This window comes from Chelonoidis abingdonii, chromosome 11 (assembly GCF_003597395.2).
Source record: "Chelonoidis abingdonii isolate Lonesome George chromosome 11, CheloAbing_2.0, whole genome shotgun sequence".
In the NCBI taxonomy this organism is placed as follows: domain Eukaryota; kingdom Metazoa; phylum Chordata; order Testudines; family Testudinidae; genus Chelonoidis; species Chelonoidis abingdonii.
In genome coordinates this window covers 33,601,563-33,614,819 of record NC_133779.1, presented here as the reverse complement: position 1 = coordinate 33,614,819, position 13,257 = coordinate 33,601,563, and the positions used below count along the sequence as shown (strand labels likewise).

The following is a 13,257-nucleotide window of genomic DNA, read 5'->3' as shown; positions in this document are numbered from 1 at the left end:
GGGTCTGGGACTGGAATATGAGGAGGCCTTTCCCCTTCAGAGGGTGCCAGTTCCAATTCAGTCTCAGCACCTGCAAGTCATTCTTATCTGACATACATTCAGCAGCCCCACTTAAAACAAGGTGCTGGGTCTCCACCTGGGCAGGACAAGCACCCATATCTCACACACTCTCCCATCTCCATTGGAATGAACTGCCCCTCCTTGTGGGCAGCCTTAGCGGAGAGGCCAAGGAACCAGGGAGATGGAGCACCCTACTCCTCTATAAAGGGAAGCTCTTTCCCAAGGGGATGCCTGCCTGCCATTGAGCCCATATTTGATACTGGAATTCAATGAGATTTGGGCTCCCAAACTTGTTAAGGCTCCTCTGAAAATTCCAGCCTGGAGTGTCCTGAGATCCTTGAATAGATGGTGCCATATAAGGCACAGACATTTATTAATTACATGACTGTCCATTTCCCAACCAGGAACCACAAGCAAATTACAATTTCAGTGCAAACTCACTTCTCCTGATGGCTCCTGTGCCTTCAGTTTAACTCAGTAGCACTTCCGATGGACAATGTATGGCCCATGCTCTTGGTACTTCTCCTTTTGAATCCAACATGACTGGAAGTTCTTCAAGGAAGCCAGGATGGAGCCTCCAGTCCAAGCAGCATAATTCCTCAGCGGGATGGAGGAAACTCTCAGCTTGGTGTTAGCTGGCACTTTCTGAAGGAGCTCACTGGAAAACCTCTTCTCCAACCCCTCGAAGAGAGAGGAGCCTCCACAGAGAAATACATTTTGGTGCATGTCTCTCCTGGCTTCTTTGGGGACTTTCTTTAAGCTTCTCTGGGCCATGCCATGGATGCCCACAAGGGAAACACCGGGCATATTAGGGGGGTTGAATAATCTTTCTGGGCACTGGAATCGCTCTTTCCCTAGGCTGATGATCTGGCCATCTGGCAGCTGGAAATCTACCATGTATTCCTTCTTGGGAAGATTGCACTCGCTTTCAAAGTCAGCAGCGACGTAGCAGAACTTATGCTTGATGTCTTCAACAATATGCATCATCCTCTCATTAAACACATGCCCAGTGTCCCTGAGAAGCTGTAGCAGAAAGGAAGTCAAGTGAGATCCTGCAATATCCATTCTCTGAATGGCATGTGGCAAGTTGTAACCTTCAAGGACCGGTACAGTGTGGGTCACTGCGTAACCCGTATCTACCACCAAGCCACTGATTTTCCCATGGGCGTATACTGACAAGACAGAGTGATAAGCAATGTACATGCCAGGAGAGTTCAGAGATTCAAACACCACTTCCACCATCTTCTCTCTGTTGGTGGTAGGGCTGAGGGGTGGCTCTGACATCAATAGAGCATGCTCTTCTGGAGGAACCTTAAGGTCATGATAGAACATGTGTCTCCAGAGGACTTCTGCTGCCTCCCAATCGATGATGATGCCATTCCTCACAGGAAAAATGATCTCCACATTGGGTTGCAGTCGGGCTCTCTCTCCAACAAAAGTGTCTGGTCCTGTCCCTCCAGACTTTATTGACCTCTCCGGAAGATGGCCAACCAAAGTACCAACAATGGATTTGGGTTTCTGCTGCCCAGCAAACCCTGCTTTACAGGTCCCAGTACCTGTTTCTATCACAACGGCGCCTGTCTTCTTCACAACAGGGCGGTCTTTCACGGGGGAACTAGACGACAGTCTAGTGAACTGGCTTTCTTCTGCTGCTCCTTTAGCCTTGAGGTACTGATCTGGAGAATGGGCCCCAGATCTTAGAGAGAGGCTCCTTGTCCCTATACTGCCTGATTGTGGATTCATTGACCTTGGAGTCATGGGGTCTGGACTGGATAGTCTTGAGCTACCTTTCCTTGGGCTGTCTGAAGACATTCTAGTGGAGGCAGAAACGGCCTCCCTAAAGGTAAAATGGGAAGTGGCTTTTAGAGGAGTTAGCTTAGGTCCAGGACAGGTTTGATCACTGTTGTCATAATGAGAACTATGACATCATTCCAGCTTCTTCAGCGAAGCTGTTTCCCTTCTGTTCCTGTTTGCCTTCATTCTCTGCTTTTCTTCCATCCCTGCCCATCTGATCTGAAACGAGACTTTTGTCGTTGTTCATTTTTCAATTTATCTTTCTAACCTCGTGCGTACTTGACCTAACCATTGCTCCCGTTTCATTTTTTTTTTTAATTAATAGCTACGGGATAAAGCGAGAAGTTGAATGAACCAGTCTTTGGGCCAAAGGAACCCAATATAAAGGGTCTGCTTCGTGATCCTTTCAAAGAGCTTTATACTGATATCAGCTGAATGTTGGCAACGTTATTTTAAAGGAGCAAAAAGATAATTCATCATTAACGCTATTGTAACAAAACGGACAAATGGTAATTGATGGGGATTGAGTGAAGGACAGTTAGCAGCAAAGCTGGTATTATCAAAAGGGTACAGGACAATAAGGGCCCAACTCCCATGAAACATGGGCATCTAACTCCCTTTAACTCTGTTGGCAATCCCAGGCCAGGTCTCTGCTGCTTGAGCCAACCGAGAACTCCTCTAGTTGTGAGAAAGTAGCTGGCTATCCGCATCCCTGGGACTGCCAATTGGAGGGAGACCTGGGCAGAGGCTAGGGTGACCAGACAGCAGGTGTGAAAAATCGGGACAGGAGGTGGGAGGGTAATAGGAGCCTATATAAGAAAAAGACCCCAAAATCGGGACTGTCCCTATAAAATTGGGACATCTGGTCACTCCAGCAGAGGCACCAATGCCAGTTTTTAAAGGTCTTTTAAGTGTCTAAAGATGCAGATAGACACCTAGTGGGATATTCAAAAGCACTTAGGTGCCTTTAAAAATCAGTCCCTAAAACAATGGATTTTTCTCTCCAACTTTTAAACAACAGCAGACTGTAGGACACCCTACCTGCATGTTGCTGATCTCTGTGACCACCAGGTGTCACTACTGCACCTCAAAGAGTTGCAGCTATAGCAGAAAGTGACGGGTGTCAAGGGACCAGCACCACTGGCCTTTCTGATGATTTCTTTTAAATATTGTAAGTGTCTCGAGGGCTTGTAAAGGGCGACAACTCTGGAAACAGGGTTAGTTAGTATTATGACAGCAGCACCCAGAAGACGTGGCTGAGATCTGGGTCCCACTGTGCTGGGTGCTGTACAAAAAACATAGTGAAAGAGACAATTGCTGCTTTGATGAGTTTAGGATTTAAATCGGCAAGGAGAGACACACAGAGGTAAGAGGGGAAAGAGAGGATGTGACTCGCCCTAGGTCACACAGCAGCTCAGTGGCAGGGCAGAAAACAGACCCCAGGCCAAGGCACTGTTTGCTGGACCATGCAGCTTTTGAGGAAGGTTTTCTGTTAAACCACAGCAAAGCACATCCCAGGCAGCAGCATTGCAAACTTCCTCTGTGCCCCAAGTCCTGGCCTGAGCAGCGGGGCTCAGGTTACAGGCGTCCTGCTGGGGCTGCAGGTCTTGGGCTTCCCGGCAGAGCACGGGCTTTGGTCTCCCTGACTGGGGTCGTGTAGTAATTTTGTGTTGTCAGAAGGAGGTCGTAGTGTAATGAAGTTTGAGCACCCCTGCTCTAATGCAACAAAATCCCTGGCCCGTCTCCTCAGAAGAGTGAGCTGCCCTTAGGCTGCAAGGCAAACACATGGGCTGCAGCCACTCTGCCCCAGGGGTCTTTGGACTCAACTCCATGTGCTTCCCGACATATGTCATTGCACCCTGCAGGCGATGTCTCAGTTAAGGGTGGTATGCATTGTATTTGCATTCCCAAAGGCATATGGAGAGGGTTTTCCTGGGTTCTTTTGACATCATTCCTATCTGAAGTGAACCCTGGACTCTAGAGAGAGTGTGATTACAAGCCTGGGATCACTTTGGCAAACTTTTTCACAAGGAGGGCGGTGAAGCACTGGAATGGGTTACCTAGAGAGGTGGTGGAATCTGCATCCTTAGAGGTTTTTAAGGTCAGGTTTGACAAAGCCCTGGCTGGGATGATTTAGTTGAGGATTTGTCCTGCTTTAAGGAGGGGATTGGACTAGATGATGTCCTGAGGTCCCTTCCAACCCTGATATTCTATGATTCTAAGTCACTTCCTGGTCCCCTGCCTCAGTTTCTCCATCTGTAAAATGGGGATAATGCTGCTGACCTCCTTTGGAAAGCCAGGTGAGATCTACTGATGGAAAGTGCTAGATAAGAGGTAGGTATTATTATTTCACAGGCTTCCATGAATCTGGAGCACACGTTAGTGCATGCCCAACACAGGGTCCCCTGTTTTGTCCATTGTATTTATTTATTGGCACAGTTCTGGGCTAGCAGCTGTTGGGATCTGTTGCCATGGTGAAGGAGAGTCGCGATGATGTCACTAAAGTATTTGCAATCAGCAAGGTGTGGAATTGACTCAGGACTCAAGCTCTATGACTGGTGGGAGAGGGGGGTTAGAAAGCTATAGCTCAGGCAACGCTGCCCTCACAATCTGTCCCGTGTCCTGAGAACCATGCAGTCGTGTGCTGAGATGGGTCAGGTGTGTTGCGAAAACTCAAGACAACACAAACCGACTGGAGGAAAGGTGGCGCACCAGGGCTTTGCCATCTCTAATTGCTGTGGATTGCCTGAGCTAGCTCCTACAATGTGTAACTCTTTGAACGCTCACTAAAGATTATTTGTATGGAGCCCCACCTGGAGATGAGGGTCCCATCTGGGAAGGCAGTGTGGCCTAGTGGGCAAGTCACTTCCCCGCTCGGTGCCTCAGTTTCCCCACCTGCAAAATGGACGCTGATTTCCTTTGTAAAATGCTTTCCGACTTCCGGATGCAAGGGCAACGTGCCATTATTGTGGTGCTAGGTGCTGTGCAGTCACAAAACAGGAGACACGTCCTGCCACAAAGAGTTTACAATTTACATAGTCAAAACAGAGGGTGGGAGGGGAAACAGAGGCACAAAGCTTTGCCTGAGGACACAGAGCTGATGAGCAATAGCATCAGGAGCAGAACCCAGGTGTCCTGGCTAGCAAGCCAGCACCCCTTGGCCTACCCTGGCACCTGCTACCCTTTTGTCTGCAAGGTTCATTGTCTTCATTATTACATTTATTTACTTCTCCCATTTGTTCTGCGATCTGGCACGCTCTGAATAGCAGCGATTATAGTCACAGACACAAAAATGTCAGCACCGACAAGCAGTAAACCAGGGCAGGGCTCTGACAGAATCCCCTGGAAAGGGCAAGTGTTACTATAGATTCTTATCTCAGATGAACATTTCCATGATGCCTCCTGTAGCATGGCTGATCGCTGTGGCCAGCTCTGAGGCCCTGGAATGGAGCAAGGCTGTTTTAACTAGTGGGGCAACAGTAAAAAGATCAGACCCCTATTCTACATGCCCAATTATCCTGGCTCTGGCAGTGGCCAATAGCCGATGATTTAAAGAAGAAAAAATAATCCCATAGTGGACCTGACTAGTGTGGAGTTCTGTAAATAGGAACATAAGAATGGCCAGACTGGGTCAGACCGAAGGTCCATCCAGCCCGGTATCCTGTCTTCTCACAGTGGCCAATGCCAGGTGCCCCAGAGGTAGTTAAAGTGACCAGACAGCAAATATGAAAAATGGGGACAGGGGGTTGGGGGTAATAGGAGCCTATATAGGAAAAGACCCAAAAATCAGGACTGTCCCTATAAAATCAGGACATCTGGTTACCCTAAAGGGAGTGAACCTAACAGGCAATGATCAAGTGATCTGTCTCCTGCCCTCCATCTCCACTCTCTGACAAACAGAGGCTAGGGACACCATTCCTTAGCCATCCGGGCTAATAGCCATTAATGGACTTAACCTCTATGAATTTATCTAGTTCTCTTTTAAATGCTGTTATAGTCCTAGCCTTCACAACCTCTTCAGGCAAGGAGTTCCACAGGTTGACTGTGCACTGTGTGAAGAACTTCCTTTTATTTGTTTTAAACCTGCTGCTCATTAAATAGAGGTTGGAGGAGATGTCTTCCTGATCCTTCAAGCTCTCAGTTTAAGCCCTGAAGCATAAGGCTTAAGTAGCACCCTGAACTCTATAGATGACTGTACTGGGTTCTCCTTGCCCCGCTAGCACGGCTGCAGGTCAGAGTGGCATGGCAGAGGCAAAGGGAGGGAACTGGTAGTGGAAGTGGTTTGAGGGGTGGTACAGCCTCTAGCCAGCCTTAGGAGAGTGGGTACTCCTGAGTGAGGATTCTGGCTGCCTGGGAAAGAATTGCTGGATTTTAAGCCAACGTGGTCTCTTCCCCCACACTCAGTAGCCCTGGCATTTCGTTCATATTGATTAGAAATTAGGGCTGTAGTGTTCCAACCCTCTGCGTTCAGCTGTTGCAACACAAGATGTGAGCTGAAGGTGTTAACTGAAGCTGGATGCAGAGGAGGCGGGAGAAGGGGGTCAGCAGAGTCCAGGCCCCTGGAAAAAATGGTGCTTAAAACCTTTCTCTCAGGAACTTGTGAAGGGTTGTGCCAAACGGGCAGTGAAAGGGTTAAGTGCAGACAGGGAGCAATTAGTGAACTGCGTTGCACCTGGAGGGTGGGCCAGGCCCAGTTCAGGATGAATGCTAGCTGGGGGGCGAAGGAGCCATAGGCCTTGGGCTCCTTTCCTCAGACAGGCACATGGGAGAGAGGGGTCAGGTGCTCCTGTATGAGCCCTGATGGGAGCAGGGCCACCCAGAGGATTCAGGGGGCTTGGGGCAAAGTACTTTCGGGGGCTCCTTCCATAAAAAGAAGTTGCAATACTATAGAATACTATATTCTCGTGGGGGCCCCTGTGGAGCCCTGAGCCTGGGGCAAATTGCCCCGGGGCGGCCCTGGATGGGAGCGGACAAGCTGGCACTTTGGGGACAAAGCCCCAGGAGGCATCCCTCAGTACAAGGACTCAGCAAAGCTTGGAAAGGGTTGAGGCAGAGTGAGGGCAGGATGTTATCCAGGGAGGCAGCCAAGAGGCTGAGAGGAGCCAAGACTGCAGGAAGCCCTGGGGGAGGAGGTAGGAGGAGGAGACCCCAGAGTGGGGGCTGAAGTCTCGGCCTTCAGCTATTAGATAGTTGTTTGCAGGGAGAGTTTTGACACCATTGGAGGGGTTGGCCTGCACGTGAGCTGAGCTATGAGAAGAAGCAGCCCATGGCCTGGGCAACAGCAGCTGTCCGCAGGGTGCACCAGAGGAGGAGAGCCAGCCACACCAGGCCCAGCCACTGGGGGATACGCCGACTGGTGAGTCACTATTTTTCTCAGGGGAAGGATACATTACTAAAAACACTCTGAACCCTGGCTTCCCCGCGATAGAGGGAATTGATGTTTAAAATCTGGAGGCGTGGCTGGAAAGCCCCACATTACAGCATTTCTTTGCTCACCAAAGCCCGTGGGAAGCAGCATGTGAGTTCAAGTAGGAAGCAAAGAGGAGGGATGGTCCAGTGGTTAAGGCACTTGCTTAGGGGTTGGCAAACTTGGTTTCAAGTCCTTGCTCTGCCACTGACTCCCTGTCTGGCCTTGGGTGAGTCACCTAGTCTCTCTGTGCTTTCGTCCCCTCCACCCCCCGGAAAATGGGGATGATAATTGTTTCTGTACTGCACAGAGGTGTTATGAGAATAAAAACACTCAAGCGAGAGGGCTGTATATGTGCCTGAAATAGAACTGCCCTAAAGCTGCTTTAATTTACACCAGAGGATGGGCAGACTCCTGCGAGGCCCAGAAACAAGGGCCCTCTGTGCCCGTCTGGAGCTCAGAGAATCAACAGCCCTTATATGTTTTGTCCTGTGCCTCGCAACACCAGACAGGCACCAATGGCTTATTGCTTTATCCCAGTCCAGATGCCAGCCAGTCCCTTTGGAATTCTGTGCCTCCAGATGGGAGTTTTCTCTGGATACAGAGCGTGGAATGCAATTCCTGTAACTCAGCACTGCCATCCAGTTTCACTACCTGCCCGTCCATCCTGCGCCCTGATGAGCCAGTCGGACAAGTAGTGGCTGATGCCACCGGGTGAGTTTTTAACTCCTTGTTTGCTCCAGGTTATAACTTTTTTGCATACACACAACTCGGAACCCAATGAACTTTCACCATTTGATATCGCCATAGACTCGTAGACAATTAGGGTTGGAAGAGACCTCAGGAGGTCAACTAGGCCTACTCCGTGCTCAAATCAGGACCAACCCCAACTAAATCATCCCAGCCAGGGTTTTGTCAAGCCGGGCCTTAAAAACCTCTAAGGGTGGAGATTCCACCACCTCCCTAGGAAGCCCATTCCAGTGCTTCACCACCTTCCTAGCGAAATAGTGTTTCCTAATATCCAACCTAGACCTCCCCCACTGCAACTTGAGACCATTGCTCCTTGTTCTGTCATCTGCCACCATTGAGAACAGCCGAGCTCCATCCTCTTTGGAACCCCCTGTGATGGTGCACTCCATATGATTTTATGAAAATATGCTAATGAGTGTGAATATAATGTAACTGGAATATGCTTCATGCAAAAGGTCTCTTGTGAGGTATCATTGCAAGGCTTATAATCTACTGAATGTGGTCATCCTATTTGTATAAATGTATCATTTTGTGTATCTTAAAACTAAAAATATAAAATATAACTCTAAGTTCCTATTGTAATTATGCAAAGTGTGGGCCATTAGTGGTGGTTTGGAATCTTGATGTCCCCATCAACTAGGACAGCTGGTGATAAATGGCTCTGTTTACTTGCAAGCCTCCCTGTCAGTCAGGCCAGGAAGAATGAAGGCTTGGGGGGACTCACAGGACATGTGACCATGTCACCTGGTACTGGAATCCATCTTAAACCTGGTGCTTTTCCATTTAGAAGGAGGGGTGGGGACCCAAGAAGAGAAAAGATTCCTGCCTTGTGCCAAAGCTATATAAGGGGGTGGAACAGAACAAAGGAAGTTCCAATCATGAGAAATCCCCTAACTACCATCTGCGCTATAGCTAACAAAAACTGTACCAGGGAAAGGATTGGGCCCGGACTAGGAAGGAGTCTAGTCTGTGAAAGAAGCTTATTGCGACATCTCTGAGGGTGAGATTTACCTGTATTGTTTCCCACTGTATTACTCTTGGACTTGCGTGTTTTGTTTTATTTTGCTCGGTAACTTACTTTGTTCTGCCTGTTATTGCTTGGAACTACTTAAATCCTACTTGTTATATTTAATAACATGACTTTGGCTTATTATTGAACGCAGAATTAGTGACTAATACCCGGGGGAGCAAACAGCTGTGCATATCTCTCAATCAGTGTTATAAAGGGGACAACTTAGAAGTTTACCCTGTATAAGCTCTATACAGAGTAAAATGGATTCATTTGGGGTTTGGATCCCATTGGGAGCTAGGTGTCTGGGTGCTGGAGACAGGAGCACTTGCTGATCTGTTTTCTGTTAAGTCTGCAGCTTTGGGGACGTGGTTCAGACCCCGGGTCTGTGTTGCAGCAGGCTGGCGTGTCTGGCTCAACAAGGCAGGGTTCTGGAGGCCCAAACTGGCAGAAGAAATGGGCTCAGAGGTAGTCTCAGCATTGCAGGTGACAGTCCCAAAGGGGTTTCTTTAATTGAACCTGTCACACTCCCCTTCAGGTAGTTGAAGGCTGCTATCAAATCCCCCCTCACTCTTCTCTTCTGCAGACTAAATAAGCCCAGTTCCCGCAGCCTCTCATCGTCAGTCATGTGCCCCAGCCCCATAATCCTTTTCATTGCCCTCCACTGGACTATCTCCAAATTATCCATGTCCCTTCTGTCATGGGGGCACCAAAACTAGACGCAACCCTCCACACCCAAACCAGCCAAGAGCCTGTCACGAAATAATCTGTTAAATGTTCTGCTTGTAGTCAGTGACCTGGCAGAGCCAGGAACTGACTGGATCTCAATCCCAGTCCACAAGGCCATCCTTCCTCTGGGCCCTGAGAGCACATCCAGTGTTCTGCATCTCTGTCAGCGAAGGCCCTGGAGGCAGGGCATCGGCCGAGAGGGGAATTTCTCCTGGCACTCTAGGAGGAAGTTGGACTAGCTTGGTTTAAGCTGGTTGGTAAGAAGGGTGTGTCGAGCCCGGAGTGTTGCCAAAACGCTACCTTCCAAGACCAGGCAACTGTTTTCACAAATCAACCCCCTTATTCCCTCACTGGCCCACAGGGCTAGGGGAAGAGCTCTAACAGTGCTGCAGGACCGAGGACAGACAGCGCAGCAAACACTGGCCGAGGGAAGGGGAGAGGCAGAAAATAAGAAGCAGGGATCCCTTCACCAAGGAGACTCATAGACTCATAGGTCAGAAGGGACCAATATGATCATCTAGTCTGACCTCCTGCACAAGGCAGGCCACAAAACCCTGCCCATACACATTTATAACAACCCCGANTCCCCCAGCCCCTGATGGACAACCTGGAGTCCCAGACCTACGAGGTCTTTGAGAAGGACCCTATCAAATACTCCCAGTATCAGCAGGTGAGGGGGAGCCGGGCTGTGACTGGGGGAGGGGCTTGGTGGGCAGGACCTAGCCAAGGGTGGGGCCAGATGGAAGGGGAGGGGCAGTGGGAGGAAGGCCTAGTGGGTGAGGGTTCAGGGATGGTGGGGCAATGGGGGTGGGGTGTGGCTGGAGGGGGGATTGTGGTGTGGGAGCAGGGTCCGAGGGGGGCTGCAGGGCCCTCCAGTGACCTCCCCCTCTCCCTCTCCCTCCCCAGGCGATCTACAGGTGCCTGCTGGACCGGGTGCCTGAAGAGGAGAAGGACACGAATGTGCAGTGAGTTATACCCCTCCCACCTGGGTCATGGCACCCCGACAACCTGCCCCAGTGATGCCCCGTGAAGGTGGCTCTGACCCTTCCCTCCCCGATGGGGGGGCCCATCCTTCATGACACCCCTGGGTGCTGCCCTCTGACCTCCCTCTCTGCCCTCCAGGGTGGTGATGGTGTTGGGGGCTGGCCGGGGCCCCCTGGTCAATGCCACGCTGCGGGCGTCCCGCCAGGCCAGCCGGCGGGTCAAGATCTATGCCGTGGAGAAGAACCCCAATGCTGTGGTGACGTGAGTGCCCCCACGCCGGCCCTGCCCTATAAACAGCCGCCCCAGCCCTGCTGAGACCTAGCCCCATTGTGTGTGTGTATCCATCCCTCCTCCCCTGAGAACTCACGGTAGGCGTGGGGGGGATACAGTGGCGGGCAGGTCCCTGGATTAACCCTATTGTACTTAAAGCACCGCACAGGATCTTTCCAGGGGGTAAGGTAAAGCGCCACATTTACTGGTAATCCATGTATTAATCAACACTGTATCACATGCATACGATATGTTCCACTCCTGCACGCACACAAAGCACACACGCACACTCCCTCTTGGTGTTGTTACCAACTAGTTGCTCCCCTTAACTGCACTGGCCAGGTGAGTTAGATGGGGGGTGGGGTGGAGCCGGGCTTCTGCCGATCCAGATCAATGTTCCCATGTTGACAAGACGAGGCCCGGGGCCTCTGCAAGACCCCTCACATTTATAGCAGTTTCCCTCTCATGCAAATCTGTACCAGATGCAAAATCTGTGTGTGTCTGTTGGTCCTTTGTGCTGCTTCCCTCTGGGTGTTGTCCCAATGCTGCAAAGAGGGTGTTCCCAAAAGTAGGTGCTGGCTTCTAACCCCCGAGTCCGTTGATATGTCTGCTCTTCCTCAGTGAGCCCACTGGACAACTGGATTGTTCTTGGGTCTGGCTTCCAGCTCCTCGCCAAGGCTTGCAGCTGTGTGGAGCCGCTTGCCTGCCATGCCTTCCCCCTTCACACCTCGCTCATCCAGCAGGGCAATTGATTAAAACGGGGGAGATCTCATTCTGCTCCTGGCAAAAAGACATTTTCTTCTATCTTAGAGGTAATAACATTATACCAAGGCTCAATACAAAGTTTCTACATAAAGATTTGATACAAAGTTCCCATATCAAAGGACTTGACACACAGTTTCCTGAAAACAGAGATGGCACATGGATAGAGCCAGTAAAAGACTATATGGAGAGGCATAATACAAAGTCATATAAAAATGATACACTGTTATGTGAAGGTGCTTAATGCAGAGATTTATCTGCAACCCCGCACTCCCCACAGACTGGAGCGCCGGCAGTAGGAAGCGGGGGAATCCAGTGGCGGGTAGTTCCCCGGGTTAACCCTGCACTCCTCCCCAGAGCTGGCAGTACAAAGAGGGGAATCACAGTTGGGGGAGCCAGTGGCGGGCAGTTCCCCAGGCTAACCCTGAACTCCCTGCAGACTGGAGAGCTGGCAGTACGAGGAGTGGGGATCCCAGGTGACCGTGGTCTCGTCCGACATGCGGGAGTGGTCGGCACCTGAGCAGGCCGATCTCCTGGTGTCAGAGCTGCTGGGCTCCTTTGCCGACAACGAGCTGTCCCCCGAGTGCCTGGACGGGGCACAGCACTGCCTGCGGGGTGAGTGGGCGCCGGGGGTAGGGGGAGCAGCTCAGGGGGAGTCGGGGGGAGGCAGTTTTCATGGGGGTGCTTGTTGCCCTGATGTCTGACCCACCCCTCCCCCATCCTCCAGCGGGCGGCGTGAGCATCCCCAGCACCTACACGTCCTTCCTGGCGCCCATCTCCTCCTCCAAGCTGTACAACGAGGTGCGGGCCTGTCGCGAGAAGGACCGGCACCCTGAGGTGAGCCTGCCCCTGCACCCACAGCCCCCTCCAGTCCCCCTCTGCCCCCCAGCGCAGGGCCAGCCTGTCTGAACCCCCCAACTCTGTGCTGGTCGGGGGTTTGGGGGTTGCGCTCTGACCAGGTCTCCCCCCGCCTCCCCAGGCGCAGTTCGAGATGCCCTACGTCGTGCGACTCCACAACTTCCACCAGCTGGCGCCACCCCAGCCCTGCTTCACCTTCCACCACCCGCACCCAGGTAGGGCGCTGGGGCGGGGCCTGAGCTGGCCACAGCCCAGCGTGGTGGGCTGGAGAGGGGTGGGGCCTGAGCAGACCACACCCCTCGGGGAGCACATTCTCCCCTAACCTCCCCCTGTTGTGCAGACCCGGCGCGGGACAAGAGCCAGTACCGGCAGCTGGAGTTCGCGGTGGAGGTGAACACGGTGCTGCACGGCTTCGCCGGCTACTTCGAGACCACGCTCTACGGCGACGTCACGCTCAGTGAGGGCGGGGGGGCACTGGGGGGTGGGGCCACGACCGCTTGGTCTCTTCCTTTAACCAGTTCTTATCCACCTTTACAACTTTCCATTCTCCCCTCTTTTCATAATAACAGTTTCCCATGCGATACCGTTCAACGCCTTACTGAAATCGAGGTAATCTAGATCTTACCGCATTTCC

The 13,257-nt window shown here is 51.4% G+C and overlaps 2 protein-coding genes across 2 annotated transcripts; one reads left to right on the top strand and one right to left on the bottom strand.

Annotated features, from left to right (window-relative positions):
• Positions 1-534: 534 nt before the first annotated feature.
• Positions 535-1,872, bottom strand: ACTL9 (actin like 9). The gene has a single exon (XM_032805778.2). It carries the CDS (start codon positions 1,870-1,872, stop codon positions 535-537), a length of 1,338 nt encoding a protein of 445 aa, XP_032661669.2.
• An 8,472-nt stretch (positions 1,873-10,344) lies between these two features.
• LOC116837916 (protein arginine N-methyltransferase 5-like) lies at positions 10,345-13,236 on the top strand. The gene is made up of 8 exons (XM_032802855.2): positions 10,345-10,419; positions 10,656-10,714; positions 10,872-10,994; positions 12,205-12,380; positions 12,493-12,602; positions 12,745-12,838; positions 12,964-13,104; positions 13,193-13,236. Exons 1-8 carry the CDS (start codon positions 10,348-10,350, stop codon positions 13,234-13,236), a joined length of 819 nt encoding a protein of 272 aa, XP_032658746.1. The 5' UTR covers positions 10,345-10,347.
• Positions 13,237-13,257: the final 21 nt, after the last annotated feature.

Excerpts from the sequence above, each read along its gene's own strand:
- ACTL9 (XM_032805778.2), bottom strand. The coding sequence starts at position 1,872 with ATGTCTTCAGACAGCCCAAGGAAAGGTAGCTCAAGACTATCCAGTCCA.
- LOC116837916 (XM_032802855.2), top strand. The coding sequence starts at position 10,348 with ATGGACAACCTGGAGTCCCAGACCTACGAGGTCTTTGAGAAGGACCCT. Across the intron at positions 10,420-10,655 it reads AATACTCCCAGTATCAGCAG|GCGATCTACAGGTGCCTGCT; the intron begins GTGAGGGGGAGC and ends CTCCCTCCCCAG. Across the intron at positions 13,105-13,192 it reads GGGCGGGGGGGCACTGGGGG|TTTCCCATGCGATACCGTTC; the intron begins GTGGGGCCACGA and ends TCATAATAACAG.